The sequence below is a fragment of the Polyodon spathula genome, chromosome 3, assembly GCF_017654505.1.
Source record: "Polyodon spathula isolate WHYD16114869_AA chromosome 3, ASM1765450v1, whole genome shotgun sequence".
NCBI lineage: Eukaryota > Metazoa > Chordata > Actinopteri > Acipenseriformes > Polyodontidae > Polyodon > Polyodon spathula.
In genome coordinates, this window is record NC_054536.1 from 39,119,970 (window position 1) to 39,132,806 (window position 12,837).

Here is a 12,837-nt window from a genome sequence, read left to right on the forward strand (position 1 = left end):
TATATATATATATATATATATATAAATGTATGAAAACTGAACGATTAAATGCTTTACTCATGTTATCAGTTGAAAAAGATGATGGATGACATTCCTGACTTTAATAATAAAGCCATCAAAAAATCTGCCACGATAAGACATAGCAGAGCAAACTTTTTGCATCGCTCCAACAAGGAGGCTTGTGGACCCCACTTGCGTCTCGCCACCGGAGTCACCCGAAACGTTTGGCCCCCAGCTGCCACTGCAGATACCTATATACACATTTAAAAAAACTGCTGCAGTGGGGATGTTAGAAATCTAAAGATCACATACCATACTTTAAAACAAACAAACCAATGGTTTTAAATATTTCTGTAAAATAATGTATTCAAATTGAGGATCAGAACGTATGAATAAAACACATACATATTAAAAAATCACAATTTGTTTAATCATGAAAATACCAATTTGATCATTGATTGTACAAAGTATTTATGTGGTGTATGTGAATAGAGGGCCACCTAGTGGACAGAAAGGCAAGGTAAATACAGCAAATCACGGCAATGTGCACTGTGCTTTTAATGTATTGGAGAATTGTTATAACAATCTGAAATTGTGTGTGTGTTTACAACTACCGTTATGAAGGTGTATATATATGTATGTGTATATATATATTAAAATCAATCAATTGTTCACAAGTAATAGAGTCATAAGCTTTGGCAAACCATTTAAATAAGAAATCATATAAAGACAATATATATGCTGCTATCGCTTATGCATATAATTAGTTACGATTAGTTGAACTTGGACTATTCCTAATAGAATGATTATTATCATAGAAATTCAATTAACATGAATGTCCTGCTAATGCAAATCTTTTTGGAGCCCTCCCAGGAAAGAATAACATGAAAGGCCCTAGTTTGAACACCTGCGTGTAAAGGATATTTGGCAACTGTATTAACTTGCACCCACATTAGCACCTCTGTACTGCATTTTAGTGCTGTTTGGGGGCTACAGATCCTATGATGCACTTTGAGCTCACTCAAAACGTGCACTACCTTTGCAGATGAAAGTGGAGGTGTTGAAAGTGCTGGATAATGCACCACTGTACAAGAAAAAGAAAGATGTTGCTACAGATTTCAACATTCCAACAAACACTTTCTCAACCATTCTGAAAAAAAACCAGAATACAATAATACAGGCTTATGAACAGCAAACTGGATGCAAGTCCTCAATGTTTCTGATTTGCTCAATACCCTGATCTAGAGGATGCCTTGCTTTTGTGGCTTAAAAAGCAGACTGGGACATGCAGGTTTCAAATGCAGTTCATTTGCAATGTACATTTTAAAAAGTTTGATTACAGCTGTATTTTCAAAAAAACGCACAGTACTTTTAAATGTATAATATTTTTAATATTATATATAATATATATAGATAGATAGTTCTGTTTGATATTTTATTTTTAAAGACTGAAACTCAGAATCAATTACTGTAAGGTGACATTGGTTTTATTTTGGGAAATATTTTTAAGAAAAATAAAAAACTGAAATATCTTGCTTGCATAAGTATTCAACCCCTGTGCTGTGGAAGCTCCCAGTTTGCATCGACGAAAGAAATTGCTCCAACGAGGACTCAATACCCTGATCTAGAGGATGCCTTGCTTTTGTGGCTTAAAAAGCAGACTGGGACATGCAGGTTTCAAATGCAGTTCATTTGCAATGTACATTTTAAAAAGTTTGATTACAGCTGTATTTTCAAAAAAACGCACAGTACTTTTAAATGTATAATATTTTTAATTGTTCTGTCATTGAAATTTGATTTAGTGTTACTGTAACTTCAATAAAAACTGACAGTATGCATTTGGGTTTAGAGTCCTGATAATATGAATTACTGATAGGATAAATTTTTTTGCTGGTCCCTTGAAATTCATATTAATGATAATTGACTGCATATTATTTATTATGTACGGTACAGTACTTTTACATGTATTCAATATTTAGAATATTGTATAGGGTACTGTTGATTCAAGCTGATGTCCACTTCAAGAGGAGGTCAGATCAACTGACCTCTACAACAGCCTAAAATATAGTTATATAAGAATAATTACTGTATAGTTAATCTTAATGTACAAACCATCTGATGCAAGCCATCTGAGAAAACTAGCCATGGTAAATACCAGTCAGATAAAAAAATTATTAACACAAACAGTAACTGATGGAAGGCTTTTCAGGGTTCTGGGGGAAAACCTTTGTTTTAAACAAACTGTTCAACTGTGTCTGTTTTGCTCCCCAACCATTATGAAGTCGTACACAGATCAATACATGGGGCGGGAGCCAGGCTACCTACAGAGATGTCGCCTGACTTATCAGGGAGCCGGCAGCGTTAGGACCAAGACCTTGGCAAGACGAGGTCTGCGTCATGGTGAGGTCATCACTGCAGATTACACTATGTAACACAATTTTTGTTCCTGGGTAGTAAGTGTTATTTCCTAATTGCTTATGCCTCAAAAGTATAGAAAATGGCTATTATTCCCCACAAACTTTGCTTTTGTGACCAGGACAGTGATATTTCAAAATATCACTATTTCCAATGGGAAAACGGGCAAATGTGTGTCTTTTCGTTCACATAAAGTCAGAAAAAAACAACATATGAATCCAAATTAACATGTATTTATACTAAAGTAATACAAAAATTGCTACAAAAGATTTAGAAATGAGTAGTTTTTCGAGATTTACGATTATACTGTATTTACAGTATAATCGTAAATCTCAAAAAACTACTCACTTCTAAATCTTTTTTTAATAAAGATTGTTTGTTATACTACCAGAAATTGGTCTGTCACATTAATTATTGGCTAATGTTCACTAAATGCATGTAATTAACATGTTTTCTTAAATTATCTTACATTAAGTATAGAGCACTAATTCTTCTGTCTGTGACTATTTTGGTCAATCCCTGTCATGAAGATATAAGCTTGATTTGTTCCAATTGCTGTTCCTTGGATTCAAAGACATTATTGGATAAAACATCTTATAAACAACAAATCAGAAATCAACCAACCCCATGTACATATATAATCCTGTGCATAGACCACCAAATCTAATTCCAGTTTAAAAAAACAAACAAAAAAACAAAACAAAAAAAAACAACACACACACACACGGTATCTTTTGTAAAATGGATCATCCTATTAACTTAATTAATTGGTTCATGGGCCAAGAAATATTTTACATTTAAAAAAAATATATCATTCAAATACAGCTATAATTTTTCATTCCATTTTTCTCATATATAGTAATTTATTGTTTCTGGTATGACGTGATCAAAATCAATAGTTGCCATTTTTGTTTAATTTTCAGAACCCCTAACTCGATATATTTCCACAAAGTTATGAGTAAGTGACCCATGATAAATGGTGATTTTTTTTTCATTTTCTTAATGGTTCATGAATTTTACCGACAATCAAAAATTCAGAACAAACATGGGCCACTGCAAAGTCAATGTCAGTTATCAAATTAAACCTTTACCACTGGCATACATAATTAGTGAAATAAAATCAATATTTAATTTCCAAAATGACCTTCGTGTAATAAGCCTCAGAGTACATTTGGATTTATGCATTTTCCTGATGAAAGTGGAATAGTCGAGAGAACAGGTTTGGTAAAAATCCAGAATCAATAATTTGCTTGACCATAGAAGTAGAAATCTAATTACAGACCACTTCCAAAGTAGATATTAAGAAGGCTAGTTACATTTAAATTGCTAGTGAAGTCCTCAGATCACTTTTAAATATGAAGCCATTAGATACTGAAAATCAGTGATTACATTCACCAGGATAATTATTTGAGAATCAAACCTTTTCTAAAATAGCATGAAATGGTGTAGTGCTACAATAAGAGGGTCTATAAATGTTTCCGCAAGACGAATTAGCCATAGACGATCCGTATTTTACTAAGTGCTATTCTTCCGCATGTTGTTGAATAATAGATTGAGAGGATTAGATTAAAATTATATGTTAAGTACAAGTGATTAGACTAGGATGCTGTGTACATGTGATGCACAAAAAACAAAAAAACAAAAAAACATAATAACTATGAACTGCTTCTTTACAATTAAATAAACAATAGTACTGGATCTGCTTAACCATAACACAATATAGGCCTAATTCTGAAAATAAGCATTTTTTATGTACAATAAATAATTTGAAAATCCACTTACGTCAGTTCTCCAGACTTCAACAAGTATATCTCAGCATCCTGAACTGTTGGTTGTAGTTCATCTGGGGTTATTACTTCTGAGCTTGCATTCCTGAAGCAGAGATGTTATTGTTAGATATGTTACTAAACTGTTAGAGACATTATTTAAACGATGGCAGAATTTCAGTCCTCAAACATTTTGGTCAATTGAATATTCCCAACTCTGAAAGAACCCACCGTGTACTACTGAAGTAATTAAAGTGGCAGTTAAAATAAAATCAGCCCACCCGAAAATAAGTAAATGACAATGTAACAGCTATAAAACAATTGTTAGATGAAAATGTGTGTATTATTGGTCCACTAAAATGAATACCACTACCATTCAAGAACTGGTTACTGTTTTGTTGGAATTAGTTTGACTTTCTGAGGCTAGACCACTGTAAACTTATCTGTCCTGGGGTGTCATTAATGTCAAAAGGCAGGCAAACAAGCCAAATACATCTCTAAATCTGGACAGGTCTTCTTTCTAATAAATCTGAAGCAAGCAGAGAAACTGTTCACACTGTGCATTTAACCTGGTTGTATTTACAACTGAGTACATATTATGAGTGCCAGAAGGTGGCACAGCAAGCTAACAAATTGCACAACAAAACAATGAGCATAAAATGCTACAAACTTGATGCAACTGAATTCACACCATTCTTCTGTGTTATGAGTTGTTCAGTATTACAGCTTTTTTTCCCCATTAGGGTTCATTTAATTTAAGAATAACATTATTTTACCTAGGGCAGCTCAAGAGACACATATACTATAGTTGGACAAACAGTGGCAGAACTGGGATTCTGAAGTTCTCTTGTATTCCAAACCTTCCCCTTTATCACTAAATCAGTGACACTATTGGGGATTTATAGTTTAAAAACATAAATCTTTTATGTTTCCATATTTTATTTAACTGTACATTTAAAAATAAATCAAATAGAAAACTGCACATAACATTAAGCCAACTAGTACAGTATTGTAGCACTGCAGGGTTGCAAACAAGTTATTGCTGCGGAGAAAATGTAAGCTTTGTAGGGCAGTTCAAGCTGTTAGACAGGGTTGTCTGATGTTTTATAATTTGGTTGAAATGAACTTTAAAAGGTACTGATCCTTGCATTCACCTTGCAGTATTTATACATACTGGTGTTTTTCAACTTGTAAGATATGTGACTGTTTGTTCTGTACTTGTTTGTGCAAAGTGGGCTACTTATTCCCCTTTATTTATTTGCTTAGGAATTATTAATAAGGTGTTTCTTTCGAATGTCCTTCTAATATGTGACACATTCTTGTGACATCTTTATTTCAACAATGAAAACAACCACACTGTTTATGAGATCTTTAATATGTAAAAGATAAAAAGCTTACCATTTACATGGCTCAATTAAATTATGATGGGGGAGGTACAGTGCCAGCTCTACTGGTATGAGGTGGCCTATGCTAAAATATCAACCAGTTCATATTTAGTAAGTTGGAATCATGCTCATAGTACAAGCACAAACTTATTGTTAGAGGCTGATTAAGAAATGCCTGTAGAGGAAGGGAGAACAGCTATTGCAAAACAGATTCCACTGATGTTACTAGTACTTCCCTGTATCTGAGTCAGGATCAAAAGCAAATCCAGTAAATTCTAAAATAGACACTTGAATATGATAAATACGCTTGCTTCTCTAGGAAATATTGGTTATTTGAAATGCATGATGCTTTCTGATGTTCCTGGTATAACTAGACATGAACATATGATTGCAGGGAGTTAGTCTGTTGCTGTAAAAGTCTGTCTATCAGTTGTAAACTGTACAAAACAAAAAAAAAAAAGTATAAAACAATGACGAGGCAGGTAATAATATAGAAATACTAAACTTAATAAATGAAATGACAAACGTTTGTTGTTTCTTTTAGTGTTTCTATATTTAGCACTATTCAGTTTTTATAGCTATGGATAATAAACTATTTTAAACTGTTTTTGAGTTGAGATTGTAGCTATACTGTAACTACTTGCTGTCATGCCTAGGGCTCTCTTGTAAAAGAGACTTTTGTCTCAATGAAATTTAATCTTCCATTAGCTTTCCTAAAAATAAATCTAATCTTTCTCAGGGCAGTCACCAAACAAATGTTACTAGGAGAAAAAAAAAAAAAAAAGACATACTGAGGTATATTCAGTTTTAAATAGTATCCACTTAAATAGTTTAAATACTACTCTTCCAACCATTTTATGTATTTTTACACACAAATATAAAATAATGAGGCCCCCATCCACTGTACACATAATAAACCTTTCTGACTACAGTACTTACATCAGACTATTCCCACAATCTGTATTTGCACTGTAAAGCTTGGTCATTTTATTGATTTTCATTTGCATTGTTTTGCTGAAAATATAGGAAGTAAATGAATGGACATAGTCATCAATCACAAGACTTGTAGCAAAAAGGAACTTTAATGAGTTCCTTGAGTTAATTAATTTATGTAAATCTGCTATGCTGTTGTAACTGTTATTTATATTTTGTTCTGATCAGTTAGGTGATTCTGTTTAAGTAAAGACACAAAATGTACTTTTTTTTTGTTATAGATTTAAATTGACTGAAATTGTGAATATTGGAAGTTACCACGTTTTGAAAAGAACTAGTCCTTTGCTTAGGCCTGACCACATTACAACAGTTCTGTAGGTATCATGACCTTTATTCAAAACAGTAAAGAATTTGGTTATATAAGATTTCTTATAAGAGTAATGGGAAGATGAGTAGGTTGAAGTTGTGAAAACCTGTTCAAAATGTTTTATATTTTATTTATTCTCACTGAAGTCAAAACACCTTTTCACCATATTGGATAAAGAACAGTAATCACACAGAATCACAAAGAGATGTATATCTGTATATCAGACTTTCTCCAAACGTAATGACTCTCAGTGTGACCAAATAGCTCCATTTTTGTTTTATCACTCCACAAAACCTTTAACCAGAACGCAAATCCATCATGTAAATGCTGCTTTGCAAACTTTAAGCGATTGTTCTTGTGACGTTTTCCAAGAGTGGCTTTTTCCTTGGCCTGCAACCATTGAGACTTTCACCATGCATTACTTGGCCTGTAGCTGAAATGGAAACCCCAGTTCCATTTGCAAACAATTCTTCTCCAGCTCTTTACTTTTTCCCAAGATTGACTTACTGGTAATAACAGCAATCATCCTATGCCTAACCATTTTATACTCTCTAAGAATGTTCACGAACAATACAGCATTTTATAGAATTAAGTTCTGCATTATCATACCCTTTGATCATAGCATCAAAGGGTATGAATATTTTTTGCAAAAAAATGCTGACAAAAATAATTGTAGACATCTATTCCTTATAACTTTTTTTCCCTCATCCACAAAAGATTTTTTCCAAAATCCTTTGTTTTTGAGAAATATTTAGAAATTATAAATTTTCATTATGGTATGTAAACTTTTGACTACAACTGTATACATTTTTGCTTTATGAAACCAATCCAGAAAATGTTTATTCTTGTGTCTCCAGGATATACAGTAACTTGACTATGCCTTTTTTGATTATGCCAACAGGAATATGACCTGATATTTTTGCAAGTTTGAAGCTGCCAAAGTAACACACTGACTACATGCTTGTACTACAACCAGGACTTTCCCATAACTCCTTCAATGCCCCCTGCAAGCACTGGAGAACACATCATCACTCTCAAAGCTACAGCAGCTAAATTATAATTCAGTAGTACAACTATAACACAATATACTATACTTGGTCTTACAGTAAAAACGCATCTCTCCTTATTTTCCACCTGAAAAAATCCAACAATATCTTTTTTGCAACCATTTAGTCCTGCCATAACAATATTAGTAATATTATAGTCTGAGAAGTTGCTATTCTCGATGTAGTTATCTACTGCCTTCCCCAAGTCTCCTCACACTAGTACTAGGCTGTTACAGGTTTTCTGTAAATCTGTCCCTCTCAAGTCTTTGGTGCTCTCCCTTTCCAAGTTGACAGACACGCTCCCTAACAATTAAAAAAAACCCCAAAAAATCCCCAAAACATATATATTTTTAAACTGTACTGATGCAGAAATGCAAATAAAGAAAGGATAATATTGTGTTCCTTATTGATCACCTAGCTACAGCAATATAAAGCATCCCAACTCTCCAACCTGGCAATTTATTCCTAGTGTTCACTCACCCCTTCTACCTAACTGAGATCATTGTTAAATGGACATATGAAGAAGCTGTGTGTAAAATCACTGCAGTATTATGCCAGACATGACCTTCCTCCAGTCTGCTTTTGGTCTCCATTGCTATTGATCAGTACTAGGCTATTGTGTGATCAACAAAAGGTCCTAGAAGAAGAAACAAAGCCCCCTTGTACAGAACGTTGTTCTCCCATCAATTTGGTTACTGGCTCCACTGACTGCGCTTCCTGACTTGCATTTATAAGGTAGACAATACTTTGTTATAATGATGATACAGTTTTTTTTTTATTCCATTCTTTATTCCAGTAGTAGTCATGCTTTTCTGCTGTGTTACCTGACTTCCATTTTAAGAAAGCATCAGGTATACTGAGTTGTATATGCCTTTAGATCTGCCTTTTTGCCTTTTCTGGCACATTATTCTACCTGTTTTTTCTTTTTTTACAGCTTTGTGGAAGGGAAAAAAGTGATGGAGTATAAAGAAATCACTTTTATTTTGGTGTAAACCCCAAGCTGCATGCTATACTGTGGGAAATGTTTTAGAAAAAGAACAATGAAAGAGGATTACATTTTTAAAGTGAAGAGTACCATGAAAAAAACAAGCAAGTCATCCAGCACAGTTTCACACAGTGACTCCAAAACACACAGGGCAAAAAGTGAAATAGCAATATAGCCACTAATCTTCTTTACATAAACATAATCTTACTTTCTTGCATATTCTGTATTGATGTTGCTGTTCAAGGTGCAATTTTAACTTGAGGTGGGAAAACATAGATTTTGAGTATTTGTTAAAAATGACAACAGTTTTGGACAGTGGCAACACAGCAAACAGTATCTTGTTTAAAATCCACCTGTTGATTACCAGCCCAAAATGTGATCAAATGTACGATTTTACGCTAATACAAACAGAAGTTTTAAACTATTTATCCACATTTATTCAGCTTATAGTCAAAAGCAAAAAAGGGCTCTATTTTAAAAATGGAAGTGTGGCTTAGTGTTCTGATCACTTTTTTTTTTTAATCTAAATTGAATTCTTTGAGTTTAAATTAAATTGCTGAGCTCATTCCTCTTGCATGACCCTGTTTTTAAAAAAAAAAAAAATGAATTCATCCTTATAAACTTTTAATCTGGTCGCACATAACCGACCATAGGCTACAAAAGGTATTTTACTAAAAAGAATAAGGAAAAATAAAACAATGTATTGTTTATGTCATTTTTATATACAATGTAGAAAAAGATTATCATCATTGCCTTGGTGACCACTTGCTGCATGTTCTACTTGAAATATCTGCTGCCTGCCTGTTCCCATCTTTGAAAACCAGCATTCCCCCCAGGGTATTTCTTTTGGCCATATTAATGTAATGTCTACAGTACAGTACATACATGTGTAGTTTATTTTACAAACATATGTTACTTAGAAACACTAGTAAAAAAAAAAAAAAAACATTAAGGCAGTAAGCTCTTCGAAACACAGTGTGTTCAAGTGTAAAAGTAACATCATTAAAAAGGTTGTTTGTACCCATTGGTAACCTTCCAAACAGATAACAATTGCAACCACATTCCACTACTGTAGCTCCAACAGAGCTACTTAGCACCCATTTCAACCTCCTCCTCATTCAGCGCCTTCATTGTATTGGTCAATCCTAGCACCTACAGTATCATCTTCAGAGTTGGGAACATTACTGAAAAAAAAAAAACCTTATTACTCGTTTCTTCAGAAAAAAAGGTAATATACTGTCCTTACTTATTACTTAATAAAAAAAACATAGCGTGTTACATTATTCATTGCATGTTTCTCGTTACATTTCTTTGTTTTGTCCTGCCAAACAGTTGTTGTGACTATTCTTTACTTTTTAACTTTAAAGCATTCATACCCTTTGATGCTATGATAGTATTGTCTAGAAAATGCTGGACTGTGGGTGAACATTCTGAAAGTGTATAAAAGAGTTAGGCATAGGATGATTGCTGTCATTACCAATAAGTCAAAATGGGAAAAAAGTAAAGAGCTATCTGAAGACTTTAGGCAGAAAATGATGTATTGTCATAAAGCTGGAGAAGGATACAAGAAGATTACCAAGCATTTGAGTATCCAAATTTCAACTATTCTTTCTATTATCAAGAAGTACAAGACTCCTGGTACTGACACTCGCTCCCTCAGTCTGGAAGAAAGAAGGTTCTTTCACAAAGAACAAGTACAAAAATTGTGAGGAAGGTTAATAACAATCCAGACTGACTGCCAAAGATACTAAAAGTGAACTGGCTGCAAGTGGCACTGGGGTTTCCGTTTCAACCACAGGTCAAGTATTGCATGGTGAAGGTCTCAATGGTCAGGCCAAGGAAAAAGCCACTCTCACAAGGACAGTTGCTTAAAGTTTGCAAAACTGCATTTGAATGATGGATATGAGTTCTTGTGAAAAGTTTTGTGGAGTGATGAAATAAAAAAATCGAGCTATTTGGTCACACTGATAGTCGTTATGTTTGGAGAAAGTCTGGTGAGGCATACAAAGAAAAGAACACCATACCTACTGTCAGATGGAGGTGGTAATATCCTTCTATGAAGCTGTTTTTCCTCTAATGGCACATTAAATTTAGTTCCAATAGATGGTAAAATGGATTCCATAGCATACCAAAAGATATTGACCAATCATCTGACACCCTCCGCTACAAAACTTGGTTTAAAGCGTAACTGGACGTTCCAACACAACAACGATCCAAAGCACACATCAAAATCTACTTCAGAATGGTTAAAGAAGAATAAAATGAAGGTTCTGGAATTACCTATTCAAAGTCCAGCTCTAAATCTGTAGGAGCCAATTTGCTTTTCTGGCTCACTGTACAAGCGCAACCAAGAGACTAAGAACAGAGGATGGAAAAATACCAGCATTTGTATTTGACTTGTACAAAGAGTGCAAGAACAACGTAAGATTACAAAGTGTGGAATGTGTGCAAAACTGTTATAGTTAAATAAAAGATACATAGAGGAAGTAGCAGCACTGAGTGATGCAACCCCTGTATAGAATGTTCAAGGTTACTTATACAAACTGTTAATATGCTAATAGTGTTATTGTGAATTTACTAACATAACTGTGTGCTGAAAGCTAATTGGTGAAACATACATTTCTTACTGCGTAGTTACCACTGATTGGTACTAACAACATGTATAAAGAGGTCACTTAAGGACATAACTATAGAGCAATACGTATAGAGAACTATATATCTCATAACTGTAGAGAACAATAAAGAGTAGTTCGTCTTTACGGTCATAACTGAACTGAAATGTACTTTGGCTTTAAAAAAGAAAAGACCACTATTGAAGGTCTATAGCAGAGAAAAAGTAACAAGACAAACTTGTTTATTTTTTTGCGGAAAGTAACTGCAATATTATTACTACCATTAAAAATCTAATGATTATATAACCTCTTTATTGACAAAAACCTTATTATTACAGTAACACGTTACCAAATGAATACACTACCCCAACTCTGCCAGCCTCACAACGCACCCAAGCCCTGTTGAGGTTATTGCTTACATAAGAAATACAAGTATTACTACCATTTACAAAAGTCAGGAAATTCAGTACAAAATCATGACAATTAAATTAACTTCAAGAGTGAAAATTGAAGCCGCAAAACTCAGCAAATACCATACCGCCTATAACAGTGGTGCTGTGAAAATGTCAGAGGTGAGAAACTATATTTTAAAACCGTAGTAAAAACACCTTTAATGAGAAAAATTCCACTAAACAATGATAAGAAAGTTCAATACACACAAGAACACTTTTGGAGAATTACTGCTGTATTGTGCTTTTGAATTCTGGTACATAACATTACTGCAGACAAAAGTTGCACACAGTGCTCCTTATCCGGCAGGATATCAATTTGCTGTTTTTTTTGCTTCATATTGGCAACTTATTATTTTAGTCCTTTAGGATCAATGTAAATATTGATATTAGTGATATAATAAGGATATGTCTTCATACAAGTTATTTAAAATGCTAGACAGTTAAAGTTTATTGCAGTACTTTGTTTGTTTTGTTTTTTTTTTCTAAAATAATTAAATCCATGTAAAGACAAGAATGTTTTATTTAATGCAAGTTAGATTAAAAAAAAGAAAAAAGTTGCAAAGTGTCGTCATAGCTCCCCCAGGCCTGTTCTAGCCGTTGCCAATTATTTTTGTTATTTTCTATCAATTTGAAATGCCTAATTATTATTTAGGCTCAGCTCACCACTACCACCCCTGCGCTGACTCGGGAGCAGCAAAGATGAACACACGCTGTCCTCCGAGGTGTGTGCCGTCAGCCGACCGCTTCTTTGCACAATGCGGATTCACCATGCAGCCACCCAGGAGCTACAGTGTCGGAGGACATCCTAGCCGACCTAGACCCTCCCACCCCCCAACGACGCTCAGCCAATTGAGCGCCACATCCTGGGAACTCCTG

The 12,837-nt window shown here is 34.1% G+C and overlaps 1 protein-coding gene across 2 annotated transcripts in view; it reads right to left on the bottom strand.

Annotated features, from left to right (window-relative positions):
* The window catches only part of LOC121313081 (FYVE and coiled-coil domain-containing protein 1-like), an 85,110-nt gene that overhangs the window by 27,234 nt on the left and 45,039 nt on the right, over positions 1–12,837 (bottom strand). For both annotated transcript variants that reach the window (XM_041245227.1, XM_041245226.1), the window contains one exon: positions 4,198–4,287. In XM_041245227.1, the coding sequence (XP_041101161.1) occupies positions 4,198–4,287 (90 nt within the window). The remainder of the gene's footprint in view (positions 1–4,197; positions 4,288–12,837) is intronic.